The sequence below is a fragment of the Garra rufa genome, chromosome 13 (assembly GCF_049309525.1).
Source record: "Garra rufa chromosome 13, GarRuf1.0, whole genome shotgun sequence".
Taxonomy (NCBI): Eukaryota; Metazoa; Chordata; class Actinopteri; order Cypriniformes; family Cyprinidae; genus Garra; species Garra rufa.
In genome coordinates, this window is record NC_133373.1 from 9304855 (window position 1) to 9327106 (window position 22252).

The 22252-nt window shown below is 36.4% G+C and overlaps 1 protein-coding gene across 3 annotated transcripts in view; it reads right to left on the reverse strand.

Annotated features, from left to right (window-relative positions):
* Positions 1–289: 289 nt before the first annotated feature.
* Positions 290–22252, reverse strand: part of trappc8 (trafficking protein particle complex subunit 8) — a 67560-nt gene continuing 45597 nt past the window's right edge. For all 3 annotated transcript variants that reach the window (XM_073817054.1, XM_073817053.1, XM_073817052.1), the window contains 9 exons: positions 20245–20422; positions 19772–19868; positions 14930–14998; positions 13975–14024; positions 13650–13853; positions 11767–11868; positions 4882–5024; positions 1602–1691; positions 290–1507 (listed from right to left, as the gene is read on the reverse strand). In XM_073817054.1, the coding sequence (XP_073673155.1) occupies positions 1273–1507; positions 1602–1691; positions 4882–5024; positions 11767–11868; positions 13650–13853; positions 13975–14024; positions 14930–14998; positions 19772–19868; positions 20245–20422 (1168 nt within the window). In that variant the 3' untranslated portion in view covers positions 290–1272. The remainder of the gene's footprint in view (positions 1508–1601; positions 1692–4881; positions 5025–11766; positions 11869–13649; positions 13854–13974; positions 14025–14929; positions 14999–19771; positions 19869–20244; positions 20423–22252) is intronic.

Sequence of the window (22252 nt, forward strand, 5' to 3'; positions counted from 1 at the left end):
AGCATTTCTGGCAAGATTTTGAAGCTCTGCTCAAAAAAAAAAAAAAAAAAAAATACCTTCAAAAAGCAAATGACAGGCACACAAAGAAAACACACTATTATTTGAAACAAATCAAAAGCCTCGCATTCATCATTCACCACAGCATGTTCAATTACACACTTCCCAGGGACTGCATATTAGAGAACAAACTTGTGTGTTGCAATTGGTACTTGCTTAATCAATATAGCAATTTAGCAAATTACATTTCTAAAATAAAACCAAACACCTAAGAAGGCAACAGGCAGCCGGGTTCTTGGTTATTGGTTACATTTTATTCTATGTACAGTAATTTGTTATAAATATAATACATCATTTTTTTCAGAAAAGCAATCATGTAGATACATTTAAATAACAGTTTGATCATAGTAGTGGAGATGACAGAATGAGAGCTGAGGTGGTGAGGAAAGGATGATTGCTTTGTAGAAAATTAAAAATTTCCAGAAAAAACAGCACAGCCCACCCACAAAGATGCACAAACAAAAAAAATATGCCCTCAGACTGACTTTTACCCTTTTTGGTGTTTTTACAGGTCCTTGAAAGTCTATTCAGTTTGAGTGGGGTAACACGGACTTTCCTCACAAACATTAAGATGGCTCCTCGTTGGACTTCACCGATTCCACTGGCTTCTCCTAAGTTGATACCAAGTTCAACTTAACGCCACATTTGCAGCCTGACCGAAAAAGGCAGAACGCGTCGTCCTTTAAACAGCTGCAATGATATCAACCGCAGCTCATCAGGTTACACTGTTGCGTTTCATCTTCTGGTTTTAAAATGAAGGTTTTTTTGTTACTGTGGCAACAGAGCACAGTGGACAACCGTGCGATAGCCGTCAGGGCAGTATGAGGGATGGATGCATAGCCATTTACATTACCACATGGTTTGGGATCTTGAAAGAATTAGTTCTAAAAACAAAAAGATTTCATAAAACAAAAGCAAAACGATACATGGCTGACATGAGAGATAAATTAACATGGAGAAAAAACAAACAAAAAACAGATCCAGTCACGCTTCAGGTGCATTTAAGACGAAACATCTAAAGTCTGTTTGTGTTTAGCTCACCATTGCAGACCGTACAAGCACATCAGATGCAGTGTTATGTTGCAACGTGTTCAAGTCTTTTTAATTACTTATCTCTCTCAATTAGATTTCGTTTAGCAAGAAGTAGAAAAATCTTGGAGTCCGGTCCTATTCATTTAGGTGGGCCAGGAACTTTGAAGAACTTTGCAGAGTTACTCAAACGCTGTTGATGATGATGAGGGCCGGCATGGCGCTCTGCTGGCTGGTCTCACACATAGCGCTGGTCTGTGCCAACTTGGCGAAGACGCGGGGTGTACCCAAATTATAAACTCCAGCCTGGAAGAAACAAGCTTTCAAGGAAAGCCTATACACCTCTTGAGCCTGGAGCTGCAACTTATATTGGGTCTGGCCCAGCCAGCTAAAAGAACCGTGCACTTCCAGTGACTCCGGACTGCAAAGACAGAAAACAAGAGTGTGAGACAACTCAAAGGCTCCCCATATTTTGAAGATTTGGACTTTAGTGATGAGGAAAGACTTAGATGTACCTGGTCGTTTTATGCCGCAGATCAACAATGACGTCTACCTGAGCCAAGGAACAGTTGGACAACGTCAGGGTGACTGGAACCATACATAAACTAGGGAAGAGAAGGAACGAAATGTCAAGAATATCTTTGGAGATTGTAGGTCTAATTATTGAAATTTCTCCTTTTGATACAATCAACATAGTTAAAATAAGGAATTCTTCAGTTGAAATATGCAAAAGAAAACATCAGCGCTTGCATCTCTTCATGACCTCGCATTGGAACTCAAGCATGTGCCCAAGTTTTCAAGCCAGGCAAAATTGATAATTCAATTTTGTCATGTAAAAGAGCACTCTTGACTTTCATCTGGATATTACTTTGATCAACGGCTCTCATAACTTCTGTTAATCCCATACTGGTGCGCAGCAACTTTAAGTTATTTGTCCTGAAGCGCAAATATGGATGGATTAACCCCCTGACTCTGGAACATTCATCTCATGATGCTACAAGATGTTTGGTTCAATTTCCTGGCAAATTTAAGCACTGTATGGCTGTGCTGCTGCACAGTAAGACAAGTTTGACCTGGTTTTAGGTTTTCAATTCTGTTCCCCCATTCTACTATATTTAATAATAATATAATCATTTTAAATGATTTAAAGAAATTACTTTAACCCTATTTTTAAATGCACATTGTACATCTTATTTTGCTTAACTCATTCATGTATGTTTCTTGTAACATTTAAAGGATTAGTTCACTTCAAGGATAAAAATTTCTTGATCATTTGAGGGATAACCTCAAATGCTTGTCTTGTCTAGCTCGGCAAGACAAGCATTTCAGATTAAAAAGTATATAAGTTGTAAATGTTTTTAGAAAAAAAAAAAACGATCGTTTCACTAGATAAGACCCTTCTTCCTCGGCTGGGATCATTTAGAGCCCTTTGAAACTGCATTTTGGAAGCTCAAAGTCGGGGGCACCATAGAAGTCCATTATATGAAGAGAAATCCTGAAATGTTTTCCTCAAAAAACACCATTTCTTTACGACTGAAGAAAGAAAGGTTTTTAAAGGTCCTTGAAGGTTTTTGAGACACATTCCAGGATTTTTCTCCATATAGTGGACTTCAATGGTGGCCAATGGGTTGAAGGTCCAAATTGCAGTTTCAATGCAACTTCAAAGGGCACAAAATAAATAAGTAAATAATAAAATTTGTAATGTACACGTAATGTAGGCGGAAGTACTGGCGCAGTGTTTACAAAGCGAACGTGCAAAGAAAGTTGATGTTGGTTGATTTTGAAGTTGGAGGAGAAAATTTGATGTTTTTTTTTTTCCTTACTCTAACTGTTTTTTGATCTACCCTAACTGTCTTGAACCAGTTGACAGAGCTAGACCTAGACAAGACGAGCATTTGAGGTTAAATTTTTTTTATTTTTTTGCTAGATAAAAGCCTTCATCCTTGACTGGGATCATTTAGAGTCCTTTGAAGCTGCATTTAAAGGGGGCATAACACACAGTTTCACCCAATCGTATGTTAATCTTGAGTACCTATAGAGTAGTACTGCATCCTTCATATCTCCAAAAAGCCTTTAGTTTTATCATATTTACAAAAGAAAGATACAGCTTTCCGAAAACAGCCAAGCTCTTGGAGGCGCGCCGTGGGTGGAGCTAAAGATTGACGAGAACTTGTGCGCCGATTGCCAACAAAACACAGACATTTGATGCTGTTTCCATTACCATATGCAATTCTGAATCATGACCGGGATCTTTTATAGCTGGGACTGCTCCATCTTTCAGTATAAAACGATGTGCAAATTTAGTGTCCAACTGGGCCTTGTTTATAAAATGTTCATCAACAAACACACTTGCAAAACTCTGTTTCTGCCCCGGTAAAAGAAACTGCATTATCCACTGTTCACATAACGCTGGGTTCTTTGGGAAACTGAGTAAGGTTATATTTCCTTACAACCAAAACCACACGTCTTTAGAGACATTCTTCCCAAGTGAGTCCTGTGCAACAGTGCAGCTGAATGAAGCGCGTTGATTGGCATGCTCTTGCTATGGTCTGTGTGTGTGGACATGCTATTTCGGGAGAAATGCCCATACAAGGAGTTCCACCCTTCAGGACGTCATGAAGAGCCAAGATCGGAAAAAAAAAAAACTTTCAGAAACTTTCAGAAGTGTGTATTCGGCACAGAAATAATGGTATACGTCCAAATCATTTTTTGAAACTTTGGTTATGTTTAGCATGAGAATCAAACTCTTTAACAGTGTAAATAACTTATTTTGCATGAAACAGCATTGGGCACCCCCTTTTAAACTACTTTTTGAAAGTTCAAACTCACAGAGCACCCTTGAAGTCCACTATATGGAGAAAAATCCTCAAATGTTTTCCTCAAGAAACAATTTCTTTACGACTGAAGAAAATAAGACATGAACATCTTGGATGACAAGGGGGTGAGTACATTATCTGTAAATTTTTGTTCTGGAAGTGAACTTTTGTGAAACAAATCAACACAATGTCATAAAGCTTGTATTCAGTTAGGACAAGAACTTTTAGCACTTGACAGTTTATCAAAGCTAGTTTGTAATTGCATTCCTCAAACAGCAGGACAATTAGCTAGACCTTTATGTTTTGAAGTTTGTATGTTGCCACCTCACATTTTTTCTTAGTAAATACAAGTTTCTTTAATCTGTATGTAAAGTTGCAATGTAAAGGAAACAGCGACAGATTTTTGATTGGATGGAGGCTGATCTGAATTCAAACTTGAGGTTGACTAAAAAAGTTAAACAAACTAAATGGTTGTAGAAGTCTCTTTTCACAAGAGTATAATATTAAATATTACAAGGTCAAAATATGAAACATGGATGAATCGTTTGCAATAAGATCAAAATAGTTGGAATTTCCATTTCATGACGCTTGTGAGCTCTCTGAACAGTGATTCATCTCCATTGTGTTGCATTTCAGTGAGTTTGCTAGCTGTCGAATGGGGACCAGTCTTTGTTCCTCACAGAACGAACAAACAAATTTATGAGAGCACATTCGCACAAATCCGAGGCTACGAGTGATGAATGAACGCTTAAGGGGGTCCAGTTTTTTCTCCATCTTTAATGCATACACACCTACTTTCCACGCACCACTGCAGAACTAGGCCAGACAAGCGAACGCTCCTATGGGCGTCACTGGGCATGAAAACATTAACGTAAATCTGCGTGAGTCTTATCACCTCAGAAACACAGTCAGCAGATTCCGGCTAACCGATTCAGGTCTCTTTGAGGTATTCAAAAGTGTTTGTTTGTGTGCGCTTTACCTCTTTTGTGGGAAGGGATGATCATAAGACTCTGGGTAGTGGAGACAGGTCTTTATGAGGTGGGAAAGCTGTTCCAGCGAGGGCTTGCTTACAGGGGGAGGAACGTCAGGCTTGAACTTCAGAAGCACCATTTCCTGAGTTTCCTAATTGACAAAAAGCATAAGTTTCATTCATTCTGAAAAGCTTAAAGGAATTGCTTCAGAAGAGGAAATTGCTTTGTTAACGAAAGCTTTTTATTCGGTTTAAAAAATGCGTGCGTGGCTGAGAGAGGGGAATGGGGTGGATGAGACAGAATGAACGCAGAAGGGAGAAAAGCACGACCTCACGTGAGGGTTTCTATAAAAAGACTTTGAGATCAACATGTGTGACGCCATTCCCTCACGTGCGGGACTTCCTCTGCAATGAATGAGTGTTGCTATGCGACGGCGTGCGGAGAGAGATTTCAGGCTGGATGGAATCGGGCCCAACAGCAGGAGGGAAACGGAGGAAAAAATGAATGGATTACAGAGCAAGTGAATGAATGAGGAGCTGAAATGGAGAAGGTACATTTGGAAACCAAAATAGAGATTTTGGACACTGACAGAACTTTAGTTTTTACTCACTCTTATGTTGTTTCAATTTTATTTTTTTAAGTATGTCCAAGCTAAAACTAAAAAACATTTTTATTAACTGAAATAACAAATATTGTAACTTTGGGGAACTAAACATGGCAGTTGTGTTGCTGTCTATGTAGTGTCGGAAAGCTCTTGGATTCCATCAAAAATATCTTAATTTGTGTTCTGAAGATGAACGATGATCTTACGGGTTTGGAACGAAATGTGGGTGAGTAATCACAATATTTTCATTTTCAGGTGAATTAATGTTTTTGAAAAAATTCACATCAAAGCTGCCTTTATTTGATCAAAAATACAGCAAAACAGTAATAACGTGAAATATTACAATTTAAAAAAATCATTTAAACTGCATTTTGGAAGTTCAAACTCAAGGGGAACCACAAAGTCCATTATATGGATAGAAATCCTGAAATGTTTTCCTCAAAAAAACTATTTCTTTACGACTGAATAAGGAAATACATGAACATCTTGGATGACAAGGGGGTGAGTACATTATCTGTAAATTTTTGTTCTGAAAGTTAACTACTCCTTTAACTCGCAATTGAGTATTATAAAGTCAGAATTCCAATTCCGAGAAAAAAAAAAGTCAGAAGTCTGAATTTATATATCAACATTCTGACTTTTTTACCTTGACAATTACCTATTTTTTATTCAGTAGCAGCAACAGGCTTCCATGATCACACCAAGGTTATTTATTTGATTAAAAATACAGTAAAAACAGCACTGTGAAATACTACAATTTTCTATTTTAACACATTTTAAATTCTAATATTAATTTCCAGTGTCACATGATTCTTCAGAATTCATTCTAATCATGCTGATTGGCTGCGTAATATCTTTGGAAACCATGATACTTTTTTCCTCATTAGGATTTCACTGATGAATAGAAAGTGAAAGGGAAGGTCAAAAGTCAGCATTTATTTGAATTCAAAAACTTTTGTAAGATTATAAATGACTGTCACTTTTGATTAATTAAATGCATCCTTGCTGAATAAAAGTTTCAATTTCTTTAAAAAGAATCTTAGTGATCATAAAATCTCAAACAGTAGTGTGGGTTTGGAATGACATGAAGGTGAGTAAATGATGACAGAACAGTAATTTCTGTCTATTGTGACTATAAACACAATTTCATACTTGGCATCTACTACACTTACATCCATGTGCGCACACAGCTTTCCATGTGTTGTCGTCAAATCGTCCTTTGTACTAAACACCCACACAGAACGCTCCAATTCCTTCACCTTGCTAATACCATATATTAAACCCTTGTGAAACACACACATACACACTCCCACACAGCCCTGTTTTTTCTGCTGCTTATTTTCACCTACAACAGGCAAGATTACTCTGTGCAGTAAATGCATCGCAAGTAAACATCTGAATATTAATCTACATATTCAAATAGAGGAACCTCTAGTTTGGAAAGGTGACACACAGATCCAATTGCAGACACACACGAAGGTCAGAGTCTTTGCTGTCTCGCTCTTTGACCATTTAAAGCACCTTAGGATGCATCCATCTTCATAAAGAGCAGGACTCACTTACAATGCTCTCAAAGTCACATTGCTCCTGCCCTCCGCCTCAGATGGAGAAAATAGAAAGTCAAATTATGAGAGGAAGACTTGAGCGAGAGCCAGCGCAGAGGACTGTGTGTATTCTTATATAGCTTGTATTCGAGATCAGACACTTCACAAAGCAAACTGATTATCCTAATGTAAGAAACAGAAAAGGATACACAAAAACAGCCACATCTAAAATAGGTTTTCCCGTACAGGGGTCAGGGTTTGTCTGTAGAACTTACATTCCAGTGAACCGTTCTGAAACCTTAGCAGTGTTTGGACACAACCACCCTAGAGTGATAAAAATCCATTCACTCCTTTTTTTTTTTTTAATTCCCCAAAAATCTAAATAGTCTTATCAAGCCGTTTTGATTTTCTGAGCTGTCTGACATCATACCGCTCAGGCTCCGCCCTCAACCGCTGATGGACTGTCCCGTTTTAGCCTTTTCCACCCTCAGCCAGTTGTATGTGCCAGAGGATTAGTTTTGTTTTATGATGGTAATGCACCAATAAATTCACAATAATGAGAGGGGCGGAGTGAACAAGAGCTCATTAGCATTTAAAGAAACATGCATTGCAACGGGTCGCTGTGAACAGAGCTGTTTTTGATAAGGTAAAAAGGGTGTTTTAGGCCGCGATCACACCGAACGCGTTTTTGCAGTTGGAGGCGCCTCTTTTGAATGGTTTTCTGTTGGCAGTGAGCGTTCTGCGCGCTGTTTATGCGCCCCCGGCGCCTCGCGTTTTCGCCGCCTGCTGCGCCTCGCGTTTTTGCAGGAGCGCTCTGAGCGCCTGAAGTTGAAAAAAAATCAACTCTGAGAGGAAAAACGCCCAACGTCATTCGCGTTCTTTTCCATTGTCCAATCGAATGAATGGAGAGGCGGGCCTTCTGTTGTGGTGACAAGTTTACCGTTGCTTAAAAAGTCCAGAGACTGCAAGAATTAGAGGAGAAACCTTTGGTGTATATCGTGGGTAACCCGGAGCTGTATTATTTAGGGTTTCTGCTAATATGACAGTTTACTTAACAGCAAAAAACTAAGATTTTAGAGCGCTCGCGCTATAATCCTTTGATTTGACTGACAGGACAGCTGTTTTGGTCGTTGCTTAGCAACATAAAAAAACCGCAGCACACTGCTCTTTTATTAAAAGTCACCAAAAAAGGCAGTGCTGTGCGCCTCGCGTTTTTAGAACTAAAAGACGCGTTCGGTGTGATCGGGCCCTTACACAACCATTTAGAAATTTTAACCAAAGCATGTTGCAGACATTTCATAAAGACCCTGAAGAATCATACCAACTTGTGGAAAATGGGCATCCAATGTCCTCTTTAAAACTCACTGAATGTCTAATTTATTAAATAAATCAGTTTTTCCAAGGGCAGTTCATCCAAAACAGAAAATGTAATTAATAATTCACCCTCAAATCGAAGACCTTTGTTCATCTTAAAACACAAAAGATATTTTTGATAGAACCTGAGAGATTTTTCTCTATACATTTAAGGTTCTTTTAGCCAATCCATATTAATCTGAGTCTTCAGAAGAGATCTGATCATTTATATGATGAACAGATTTAGTTTAGACTTTTACTGATGTATAGACATTGATAAACATGCATACACAGTGTAGAGCTCATCAAATGTGATCCTGGACCACAAAACCAGTCTTAAGTAGCATGAGATATTTGTAGCAATTGCAAAAAATACATTGTATGGGTCTAAATTATCGATTTTCCCTTTATGGCAAAAATCTTTAGGATATGCTCCATGAAAATATTTGTAAAATGTCCTAATGTAAATATATTAAAACCTAATTTTTGATTAGTAATATGCTTCATTAAGAACTTCATTTGGACTACTTTAAAGGCAATTTTCTCAATATTTAGATTTTTTTTTGCACTCACAGATTACAGATTTTTAAATAGATGCATCTTACCCAAATATTGTCAAAAAATATTTAAAATTTCAATTAAAAAAATGTACCCTTAGGATTGGTTTTGTGATCCAGGGTCACAAATGTGGTGAGTAATCATTGTGTCTTTTCAGAACATTTAGGTGAATCCGCTTGACTCATATGGATTAGTTTTACATTTTCTGTATGAACTCTGATGTGTTGAAAATGTGGACTTTCAATGGAAGGACATAAATATCTCAAGTTTGATTAAAAATAGCTGCATTTTGTGATTCCAAGACCAATGAAAGTTATACAAGTTTACAATATCAGTCTTATATAATAAAAGCAAGCGAGCACTCATCAAACATTAGGAATGTAAAACACTGTAGATGTTTTTGTTCTTTCCGACAAAAAGAAGTCCTTGAACAGCAATGAAAAATGCACCCTTTGATTGTATGCGTCAATGTAGTGTATTACGTTTTTGGCCTCCACAAGAAGTATCCAGATCTCCAATAAAATCACACACACAATGATAAACTTCAAGGTCCATCTCTTTCGTTTTATCCATCCTTGAGCATCCTTGAGAAAGAATCCTTTCTTCCAACCTTCATCTTTCTTCGCAAAAAAAGTCAGACCAGTACACCTTTCCTTGCATAGCAAGGTCAGAAGACTGAAATGATTTCTTTTCTCACATTCTCCAAAGTGCCTTTGCAAGCACCCATGCCCTACAAAAGCATCAAGGCTCTGACGCGCATAAAATCGACTTGAGTGTCAACAGATGTCCATTACTTGAGCTACAGTGAGAGATAAATAATCATTTTGACCTCTTTACCATGTGCTGGTCTGATCTCTGATTTACTTGATCAGAAAGCAATGCTCGAAAAAGCTTGCCTTGTTTTAGTTTAAAGGAGAAGTTCACTTCCGGAACAAAAATGTACAGATAATGTACTCACCACCTTGTCATCCAAAATGTTCATGTCTTTCTTATTTCAGGCATAAAGAAATTACGTTTTTTTAGGAAAACATTTCAGGATTTCTCTCCATATAGTGGACTCCTATGGTGCCTGAAAATTTTAACTTCCAAAATGCAGTTTAGGCACCATAGAAGTCCACTATATAGAGAGCAGTCCTGATATGTTTTTCTCAAAAAGCAATTTCTTTACGAGTGAAGAAAGAAAGACGTGAACATCTTGAATGACAAGGGGGTGAGTAAACTATCTGTACATTTTTGTTTCTGGAAGTGAACTTCTCCTTTAATGCTCAAGTGGGTTATCAATAGGGCTGCAACGATTCATCGACATTGTCGACAAAAATCGATAATAGAAATAGTCGACAATGAATTTCATTGTCGATGTTGTCGCCAGACATGTTTTTTCCGACCGAGTGAGGCATCTCTCTGCCGAGAGTCGCACATGCGCATTAGCTTCTATGCTGAGCGATAACATACAGAAATGGCGGCGTCCATGGCAGCAGCTGCGCGTACCAAAACACGCCCGTTTCACACATATTCCGTCTGCAGTGCGTATGCGCTGCGTATTTTTTCTGCACCCATGTCGGATTAGCGTTCACAACGCACGAACTGCAAACGCGTTCTGTGTGAAAGCAAAACGAGTTCGTGCTGCTTCTGCACAGCATACGTAACGTACACGGACTGCAGACTGAGTATGTGTGAAACAGGCGTAAAGTTTGGGAGCATTTTAGCCTGCTACGGCGAATAAAAACCTGTCCTGCATGGTTTGCAAAGCAGTCCTTGAGCATCACGGCAGCACCTCGGTGATGCACGAACATTTAAAGAGAAAGCACGTCGGACAGTTGAATGAAACGGAGTTTGGCTCGCCTCGGTAAGATTTAAATAACATGGAAGCCAATACGTTTTGTTTTGGATGTACATTTTTGTTTACTGTTTTATTGCTGCTAATGTGCCTGCCCCTGGTTTACAGGAAGAAAATGTTTGATTTTAATTTATTTTTTCTTATAAAACAAATGTGCCTGTCCTTTAAAAAAATGATAGTTTCTTTATTTATGCATTTATGTCTATACTGACCGAGCACTGTGCCTAATTGGTTTTAGACAGGGCATTTTTATTTACTTTCGTATGAATCGGCCTATCAGCAGCAAAGTTCAATAAAATATGCATTTTTCATTGAAGTACCCCCTTCTTTCTTGTTTACTATCATTTTCCACATAATTAAAACAATCTCATGCTAAATTTTAGAAAAATTAAATAATCATCCGATTAGTCGACTAATCGTTTCAATAGTCGGTGACTAGTCGACTATTAAAATAGTCGTTAGTTGCAGCCCTAGTTATCAATGCTTGAGCTAACCGTCTGCCACAGCCAGTCAGTGATGAATTAATTCAGTAAAGTAATTTCCACGCTATCAAGCGTGTTTGACATTTTTCTTGCCGTGTCAGATGACAAGACACATTTCAAAATCACAGGACAAAAAATAGACCAACATTTGCACATTAAGGTTAAAGCTTTGCTCAGAGGTTTGTTATTCAAGTTCAGGCTTATACTAAGAAGAGTCTTTCACTGACACACTGAATGCTACTGGCAAAAGAAAGCATCATAAAAGGGGGGGCTTATTTTGTGTTCAACCTGAGTGTATTACGATAAAAAAAAATATTGGTCTATCAATAGCTGACACTTCAAAACACACACACACTAAATATTATTTGCTCATTTGCTCAAGTGTACACTTACTAAGTCTCATTGAAAAGATACAGTGGTCTCTTGCACTAAAGGAAGTGACTTATAAAGCACCCACATGAAAAGAGCTGAATAGCAAGAGAGAGTCATTGTGAGAGTGTGTGTACATGTAGTACCTCTTTCTGTGAGAGCGAGCAGGCCTCTTTTCCAATGGTTTGCAGTGCAACGTGAAGCTGGCCCTCTAAAATCAGCTGTTTGTTATCCTCCACAACATATGCCTGAAACGACACATTATATGATTAAAGGAGAAGTTCACTGCCAAAACAAAAAATAACAGTTAATGTACTCTCCCTCTTGTCATCCAAGATGTTCATGTCTTTCTTTCTTCAGTCGTAAAGAAATTGTTTTTTGAGGAAAACATTTCAGGATGTCTCTCCAGGATTTTTCTCATTTAGTGACTTCTAAAGACTTCTATGGTGCCCCGAGTTTGAACTTCCAAAATCTTCAAACGATCCCACCCGAGGAAAAAGGGTCTTATCTAGCGAAACAATTATATATTTATTTATTTATTTTTATTACATTTTATATACTTTTTAAACCTCAAATGCTTGTCTCATCTCTCTCTGCGATGTGCATGAGTAATCTGTGCATCTCTGGTTCAAAACAGTTAAAATTTCAAAAATAATTTCAAAATCATCTTACATTGCTGCAGAAGTACTGACCCAGTGTTTGCAAAGTGAACATGCAAAGATCATCAAACACTCTTAACAGAAAAGGTAAAACAGCGATGTAGGACGATTTTGAAGTTGAGGGAGAAAATGAGATGGGTGTTTTTCGACATATCCTAACTGCCTTGAACCATAAAACACAAGAGTTAAAGGAACACTCCACTTTTTTTGGAAATAGGCTCATTCTCCAACTCCCCCCGAGTTAATAAGTTGATTTTTACCGTTTTGAAATCCATTCAGCCATCCTCCTGTTCTGGCGATATCACTTTTAGCATAGCTTAGCATAGATCATTGAATCCTATTAGACCAATAGCATCGCGTTCAAAAATGACCAACGAGTTTCCATATTTGTTGTATTTAAAACTTGACTCTTCTGTAGTTATATTGTGTTCTAAGACCGGTGGAAATGCAAAGCAGCGAGTTTCTAGGCTGATAAGATTAGGAACTACACTTCCATTCCGGCGTAATAGTCAAGGAAGTTTGCTGCCGTAATATGGCCGAAGCAGGCGGAGTATTATCAGAAATGAGTTCCCAGCTAGTTTAGCATTTGCACATGTGCTGCGTGGTATTACTGCTCCTGCTTCAGCCTTATTACGGCAGCAAAAACAGTCTGCATGCCTAGGTTCTTGATTTTATACACTTGTGGCCATGGAAGTGATTGGAACAACTGATTCTGATTATTTGGATGAGTGAGCGAATACTTTTGGCAATATAGTGCAAGTATAATCACACATACAAACAAGCACGACAAAATCACTTCACATTACTAAGCAGCTGTGTTATGAACATGTGAATTTATTCATCGCACAGACCTGATTTTTCATCCATTATTTCAAAAAAAAAATCCTGAAATGTTTTCCTCAAAAACCAATTTCTTATGACTGAAGAAAGACAGACATGAACATCTTGGATGACAAGGGGGGTAAGTACATTAACTGTACTTTTAACTGTCCAGAACATTTTTGTTCTGGAAGTGAACTTATCCTTTAATGCAGTGAAGTTACAATTGTTTAAAGGGTTAGTTTACCCAAAAATGAAAATCGTCTCATTAATTACTCTCATCTTCAGAACACAAATGAAGATATTTTTGATGAAATCCAAAAGCTTTCTGACCCTGCATAGACAGCAATGCAACTGACACATTCAAGACCCAGAAATGTAGTAAGGACAGCATTGCTGCCTATGCAGGGTCAGAAAGCTCTAGAATTTCATCAGAAATATTGCCATTTGTGTTCTGAAGATGAACTTACGAAATAAGGTCTTAGGGGTTTGGAACTTAATGAGGGTGAGTAATTAATGACACAAAAATTGGAAACATTTCATCAGGGTACCTTCCAAAGGACGATGATGTCAAGCTCTACTTCGCTGCATTTTTTGACTATACTTGTCACGCCGTCGTCAGTCCCGCTCTGTGGCGTGAGGCTGTGTCTCCGCATTTGATTAGCTCCGCCTGCAGTCACAACCCCTCTCCTGGGTTCAGAGGGCAGAATCCTCCGGAAGAAAAAATCAGCACATGGAGTGGTAGAGCTGACAATCTGAAGGAGGAGGAAAAACGATCGAAAATGACTGCTGAGAAGCTGAAAGAAGACGCCAGTGACGCTTAATTCCCAGTATCGATCTGAACTAGTAGCAGTGAGAAGAAAAAAGCATTCTTACTTGTTCATTGCCAAGGTTGAGGTCAGCAAAGGTGTATTTTTCTGTTGCATCTGAGGCATTGAGGAAAAAAATTGTCAGTATGTTCAAACATCGGTTAACCACAGGTTGCTGCATTTTCAATGTCAAGTCACATCTAGGAATTTTTTCGATTCGATACAAGTTTTTGAAAGCGATTACTCCACTTTTACACATTTCCTGATAATTTACTCAACACCATGTCATCCAAGATATTTATGTCTTTCTTTCTTCAGTTGCAAAGAAATTAAGTTTCTTAAAGGGAAACCTGTCCAGGATTTTTCTCTATATAGTGGTGTTTAATGGATTGAAGGTTCAGCTGGTTTAAGACAGTTAGGATGTCAAAAAACTCAAATTTTCTCCTCCAACTTTAAAATCGTCCTAATCATCGCTGTTTTACCTTTTTTGTAAAGGACATTTAAACTTCTTGGCATGTTCACTTTGTAAACACTTGGTTGGTATTTCTGCAGCGATGTAGGATGATTTTGAAGTTGGAGGAGAAAATGAGATTGGAGTTTTTCAACATACCCTTTACTGTACTGAACACATGCACATTGCAAAGCAAGACAAGATGAGCATTTTAGGTTAACACTATAAAAATTGTATTTTATTTATTTTTATTTTTTTAGAAAATATCAGATCGTATTGCTATATAAGACCCTTATTTCTCGTCTGGGCTCATGTAGAGCCATTTGAAGCTGCTCTGAAACTGCATTTTTAACCTTCAATCTATTGAGCACCACTGAAATCCACTATTATGGAGAATGGAATGTTTTCCTCAAAAACTTTAATTTCTTTTCGACTGAGGAAAGAAACACACAAACGTCTTGGATGACATGGGGTTGAGTAAATTATCAGGACATTTTTATTTTGGAAGTGGAGTGGTGCAACTTTTGCATAAAAATGCATGAGGGTTTGTGTATGTGTATGGACATCTCACCTTCCTCTGTTCTGCATCTAGTGGCTTTGAAGCACAGCTTCCCCCTCTCCCTGCTGGCCAGCTTAGAGTCTGCAAACAACATGAAATGAAAGTAAAAACAAGAAAGATGATGAGTGTTCATCCAGTTATTCTCAGAAAATCTTGTTTTTTGGTGTGTGCACATCAGTGACTCAAATACACAAAAGCAGTTCAGATGTCAAGGCCAGTTAATTAACTCTTCAAAGCAAAGTCAGAATTTTAAAGTGTGTTTTTGCTATCCTTGCTCTATATTTCACAAGCTGTTTTCAGTGTTTCTTTATTATTGCTTCAAAGGTTTAGTTTTAATTAGCCACAGCATTTTTGAACTCGTCTTCATGTGAACTCAGGTCACAATTACACAAATTTTAATGTGCCACATAACAGTTTTGTGTGCATAACAGACCAAAAAGTAATTATTTAGATTTGTATAGATTTGTCACTAGGAGGTTGAACATCAATACAAATACAGCTGTATCAAAAGTCAAAAGTTTACATTTTGCACAATTGGTTATTTTACCAAAATAAGAGGGATCATACAAAATGCATGTTATTTTTTGTTTTGTACTTATGTTTACATATCGTCCACAAGAGAAAATAATAGTTGAATTTATAAAAATGACATTGTTCAAAAGTTTACATACACCTGATTCTTAATACTGTGATCCACAGCTGTTTTTTTTTTAGTTGTTCATAAGTCCCTTGTTTGTCTTGAACAGTTTAACTGCCCGCTGTTCTTTATAAAAATCCTTCAGAACCCACAAATTCTTTGTTTTTTTCAGAAATTTAGTTTATTTGAACCCTTTCTAACAATGACTGTATAATGTTGAGATCCATCTTTTCACACTGAGGACAACCGAGGGACTCATATGCAACTATTACAGAAGGTTCAAATGCTCATTGATGCGCCAAAAGGAAAAATTATGTATTGAGGGGGTGAAAACTTTTGGAATTTGTAGATCAGGGTAAATTTAACTTATTTTGTCTTCTGGGGAACATGCAATCTTCAGTAGCTTCTGAAGAGCAGTTCTAAATTAAAATAATATGATCTGTAGGAAAAATAAGAAAAATGTACACATCTTCATTCTGTTCAAAAGTTTACACCCATGGCTCTTAAGGCATCCTATTTCCTCTCTTCCTTCCTTCCTTCCTACCTTCTAAAAAACACATTCATGTAACAACACATTAAGAATCAAGTTTATGTAAACTTTTGAACAGGGTCATTTTTATAAATTCAACAATTATTTTCTCTTGTGGACTATATGTAAAGGTCTTTTATGTGAATTATATATAATATTCAGGTCAGTACTAAATAAAAAATAACATGCATTTTGTATGATCCCTCTTATTTTGATAAAATTATTAACATTTTGCAGATTCTGTGTGTTTTAAGTAGCATAGTTTCACAATAGCAAAGCCATTCTGTTTTTGGTTCACATTTTAAAACTGAATTGTATGCAATACCTTTGTACCTTTTTAATACCTAGATTGTGATTAAAATGCAGAGGTTGGCTTTAATTTTAAATGGAAAGAGGCTGGAACCAAAAGTTTAGTAGAATGTTTTTCTTTTAAAATTAAAAGCCTTCAAAAGACTAACAGCAAGGCAGTTATCTTCATTTGTTTGTAGCTGTAGGTCAATCCTCCATAATCTCCTCAGGTCAAAGTCTCTCGCTCCCTTCAGAGCAATAAATTAATTAAAAGTACAGAATTAAAAAACTTCCAAAAGGCAATGCAGTGTAAACATAAATCTTGCTAAATAAAACCAGCCGCTGGGCTACTGTGTGAAACACAAGATTGATTTCACAAGTTCACACACCTGACAACTAGACAGCAATTTAGTTTAGCAAGTGTTGCGCTTGGCTAAAGATGCGTTGTTTTGAAGTTGCAAGTTCTTATCCACATGCTTTCACATCATTAAATGTATTCGCCTCATCCAAGCTGATGGTACAGGATGAACGCATGCTCAGGATTCAATGTTCAATTTAGTAAGCTGCTAAAATGTGTATGTTTCACACACTCAGCACAATTTCAAAGTGACCTAATTTCATCTCAGCAATTCAGAGCTGGTGCATCACTCTCTGCAGGGTGTGTATGAGCTCTCGCTCTTAGGGTATCGGCCATAGAGATGACTCAACAAAAATGCACTTTCAACAGGCCATTTAAAGGCTGTAGGTCATGGAGCGTATGATTGTGTCTGTACCCGCTCCCAGCTTTTTCTGCTGGCATGCAATCATTTTCCTATGCATCAGTATTCACAGTGCTGGAGGTATATGTGACCCTGGACCACAAAACCAGTCTTAAGTCGCTGGGGTATATTTGTAGCAATAGCCAAAAATACTTTGTATGGGCCAAAATTATTGATTTTTCTTTTATGCCAAAAATCATTAGGAAATTATGTAAAAATCATGTTCCATGAAGATTTTTTGTAAAATACCTACTGTAAATATATCAAAAAGTAATTTTTGATTAGTTATATGCATTGTTAAGAACTTCATTTGGACAACTTTAAAGGTGATTTTCTCAGTATTTAGATTTTTTTGCACCCTCAGATTCCAGATTTTCAAATAGATGTATCTCGGCCAAATATTGTCCTATCCAAACAAACCATACATCAATAGAAAGCTTAATTATTGAACTTTCATATGATGTATACATCTCAGTTTTGTAAAATTTTATCTTATGACTGGTTTTGTGGTCCAGGGTCACATATATGGATTTATATGTAGGCAGATTGCTCTTTACACGGCACCCTAATACAGATCCATTTGATATATTTTAAGGAACTACAGATGTGCAAAACTAAATATAAAAAAAAAAACTGACTAGTCTGTGGGTTGTCTGAACCTGGGGCTTTCAAACTTATTAAGGCTTATTATTGATCCCCTATCAATCAGCAAGGTTTCTGGCACCCAGGTGTCTTTTATAGAGTTAACAAGCTGAGATTAGGAGCTCTATTTTATAGGAAGTGCTCCTAATCTCAGTTTGTTACTTGTATAAAAGACACCTATCCACAGAACCAATCAATCAATCAGATTCCAAACTCTCCAAGACCAAAGAGCGGTTCAAGGGTGTCAGGGACAAGATTGTAGACCTACAAAAGGCTGGAATGGGCCACAAGACCACCACCAAGCAGTAGGGCTGGGTAAAAAAATATTGATTCTCCGATTTTAATCGATCTTCAGTTTAACGCAACAATATCGATTCGGGAAAATCTGGTTATCAAAAATGATAAGGCTGTAGTTAAGAACTGTTAGTTTTATGGACAGTTAGAATGCTTTGTATACGCAGACAAGGGCTTTATAATGGGCCTGTTTTGAACGTTTTGAATTTAGAAAAATGTTTTATTTCTTAAACATGTTTGAAATTCTTAATAGATTTCACTGTTGCACATTTAGTCTTTTTATTTTTTTTACAGTAATGTGCATTTTGCAGTTTGTTTACATGGTGTACAATGGATGCACATATGTATGACTTCTTGTTAGTGTTCATTTAAAATAAAAGTTGTTTAAAATAAACAACTGTGTGCACCCTATTATTAATGTAGATGTGTATTTCAGTAATAAACTTAAGTAGGAGAGTTTCAGTTACCAGCATTTATATCAAAATATGGATCCCATGTCTGCAAAACTAACATTTTAAATGAAATATTGATAGCTAATCGATATCGAATCGAATCGAAATCGGAATCGAATTGAATCGAAACCATAAAAATAAGAATCGAATCGAATCGCTGAATTGGTCACAATACCCAGCCCTACCAAGCAGCTTGGTGAGAAGGTGTCAACAGTTGGTGAGATTGTTCGCAAATAAAAGAAACACAAAATAACTTTCAGTCTCCTTCGTTCTGGGGCTCTATGCAAGATCTCACCTCGTGGCCAACTACAAGAAACATTTGACCTCTGTGATTGCCAACAAGGGTTTTGCACCAAGTACCAAGTCATGTTTTGCGAAGGGGTCAAATACAAGATAATACATGTGCATCTACAATATTAAAGAAATGTTTCATAGCACTTTACTTATATATATATATATATATATATATATATATAATGCATTAAGCCTTGTAATACACCTTATAATGCATTGTATGATCTTGTGAATAATTGTAACCATAGTTATAACACACTATAAAACTTTTTAGAACCCCTTTAGAACGTATAATGCATTAAAACACAACACACACGACTTTACATATTATAATGCATAAAACCTACTCTCGTGAATGTGCATAGAACAGTCAGTGGAAGCTAGAGATTACGGTTTATAAAGTTTTAAATAGATATTTTTCTCACACAAATGCTTTGAGTCACTTCAGAAGGCATTTGTTAACCCCCCCAGAGCCATGTGGATTACTTTTTATGATAGATTTATGCACTTTATTGGACTTAAAAATCTCAACAGCCATTTACTGCTACTATAAAGCTTGGAAGAGCCAGAACATTATTTAATAGAACTCTTGATTGTTTTTGTCTGAAAGAAGAGAGTTATTTTACATTATATTTTATGAAAGTGGTTCTCTACCAAGTATAACACGACAAGAAATAATAAGAAACACTTGATAAGCACATATTAAGAGAAAAATCATGATATTGATTTTAGTCTGAGCACGAGACGAGACAAGAACGGAAATCATTTATAAAGGACCAACATTATGAAATCTGGGTATTTTCCAATGCATCTCGTTTTGTGATGGATGTAAGAAAAACTTGTATCACCTTGGAACCATATTGAAGCAATGTGGAGCAAAACAGTTAACCTCAGGTGGTTGCAGGAGGAATGAAAGTGTCTGCAAAGCAACTACGTGTATGTAATTTATGTGATTCATACCTTTATCTCCCACAGGGTTGATGCATTTGTGCAGCCTCCATTGCCGACTGCTGCTGGACACCTGAACTATGTGGAACTCACGAACACCTGCTTCACTCTGACAGACAGAGAAGAGATGGAAAAAGTTGATTTTATTGAAATTGAAAAAATAAAATACACATTTTAAAAAATTGATAACAGCAGATATTAAATATTTAATTGTGCATGCTTATTTATCCTGTTTTAAAATGCAGATTAACTTTTCTATAACGCTCAATTAAATTTAAACTTAAAAAAGGTTATTAATATTCATTTTTCATATTGTGAGTAAAAATGTTGCCTAAATTCACTTTAAGCAATCTGATTAATTTTACTTTTGAGCTGTTTATTTTTTATTTATTTCACTTCTGTGCATCTCTAATGCCAGTGTTCACACGTTTCACGTAGTGCAAGAAGAGAAAGTACAAGCTGTCTGTATGTGGGAAACAGCTCACAGTGTTAATATTTTCTACGTCCACAAAGACCAACATGCTGCCGTCCTTCTCGTCTCCCTCCTGCCTTTCTTCTGTTTCCTTCTCTCTGCCATGCAGCGTGTTACTGCGGCTGGCCGTGGCTCTGACGCTGAGAGAGCGGCTTGCGCAGATGAAAGCCGTGTGTCGGAGGACCCTGTGACTAAAAGTTTCAGAGAAAGCGAAGATGAGTCACTGGAAGTCATATAGTAATTTTCAAACTCTAAATGATGTTAAAGGCCTATTAGTCCTCTTTAAACAGCAGACAGCAAATTTCCATATGAAAATGCATACGCTTATGTTTGATTATCAGCCACTTGACAACAAAAATCCACAACTGCTCAGCATCAGCAGTTGCCAATGAATGAAAATTGTAATATTTTTAACACTCTATATGTATAATAAGTTAGATTTTGAACAAGGAGACAATATTTCTTACCAATATTGTAAACAGTATTGTTCTAACCAATATTGTGGCAACCAACAACACTACACCACTTTGCTTTTAACAATGGTATTTACAAGTATAAATAAATGTAAATACAATCGAAAATATAACTGAATTTGAGTGAGAAAAAAAAACATATTTCAGAAGTTCTTAAATTATTTTTTCTTTTAGTAATCTGCTGTTAAATTGGTAAGTTTCATAATTTCAATTAATAAATCTAATGTAACTTTTACAACAGAGTCTAGAAAATGAAAACAGAAAAAAGTAAATAAATTTATAAAATAGAATCCAGAAAAATGAATATGGAAAAAAGGTGGAATTTGAAAGAACAAACAAAAAACTGATTTTTATAGGGCCCTATAGATAATAGCAATATTGCTAGTAACATAATATTATAACAATATTATTATTGTTACTAATAAAAAAGCAATATTTGTATTGACAATGACATTAATTTATTAACTATTATTAATGTATTATTTATAATAGCATTATTACTATATTATACATACACTGTATTTAAAACTAAAATTCTTACTAATATTAATATATTATTATTATTGTTATACTATTATTATTGCTAAAAGTATTAATAAGTATTATTTATAATTTATAATATATTTATAATATATACATTTATTTAACAATGACATACAAAAGTGGTAATTAAAATGTTCATAAAACATGTTTATATTGTTGTAGTCTAATTACTGTAAAAAAAAAAATTATATATATATATATATATATATATATATATATATATATATATATATATATATATATTAGTGGTGGGCCGTTATCGGCGTTAACGTGCTGCGTTAACGTGAAACTCTTATCGCGCGATAAAAAAAAATATCGCCGTTAATCTATTCTCAAATTTGGGTTGGGAGCTGGGTCTAAACTACGCAAGCTATGATGACTTTCACCTTGATAGTTTAACGCGGATGTATACCGAAGACTATAGAATATGGTCGCGCGTTTAAGTCTCCTCCGCCAAAACACGGACGGGATCGCGTCGTCCTCCATTCATAAAAACCGAATCTACTATAGCGAAATGCCACGTAAATTCGTCGTTTTTTGGATTCATAAATCAAATGTTGGTCAGTCACTTAATTCAAATCGCGATATGGACTAGTGTATGTGAAAACTGAAATGCAAAAAGACCGTTTTAATATGAATCCGATATGTTCCGTTTGCCTAGCTGTATGTATGCATTGCGGAGACGAGCTTTTACTACACGCATACTGAAACACACGTGACGCTCCCGGTAATTTTTGGCATTTTCATCTTACATGAACAGATAAACTCAATCTCCCAAACTGCTGTGAGTGTCACTTTTACCGTTTCATTTGAGAAAACTAGCATCATATCATACTGTATGACACAGAAACTTCACGGCAACCTGTCAAAATAAAAGTACGGTGGGCTGGGTAGTTGTTGATGTTAAAAAAAACACAATCTAATAGGGAGAAAAAATAATTTCATTGTTAGTTAGTTAGTAAACACAAGTACATCTAATTGAACATAATTTATTTTCATCAACAA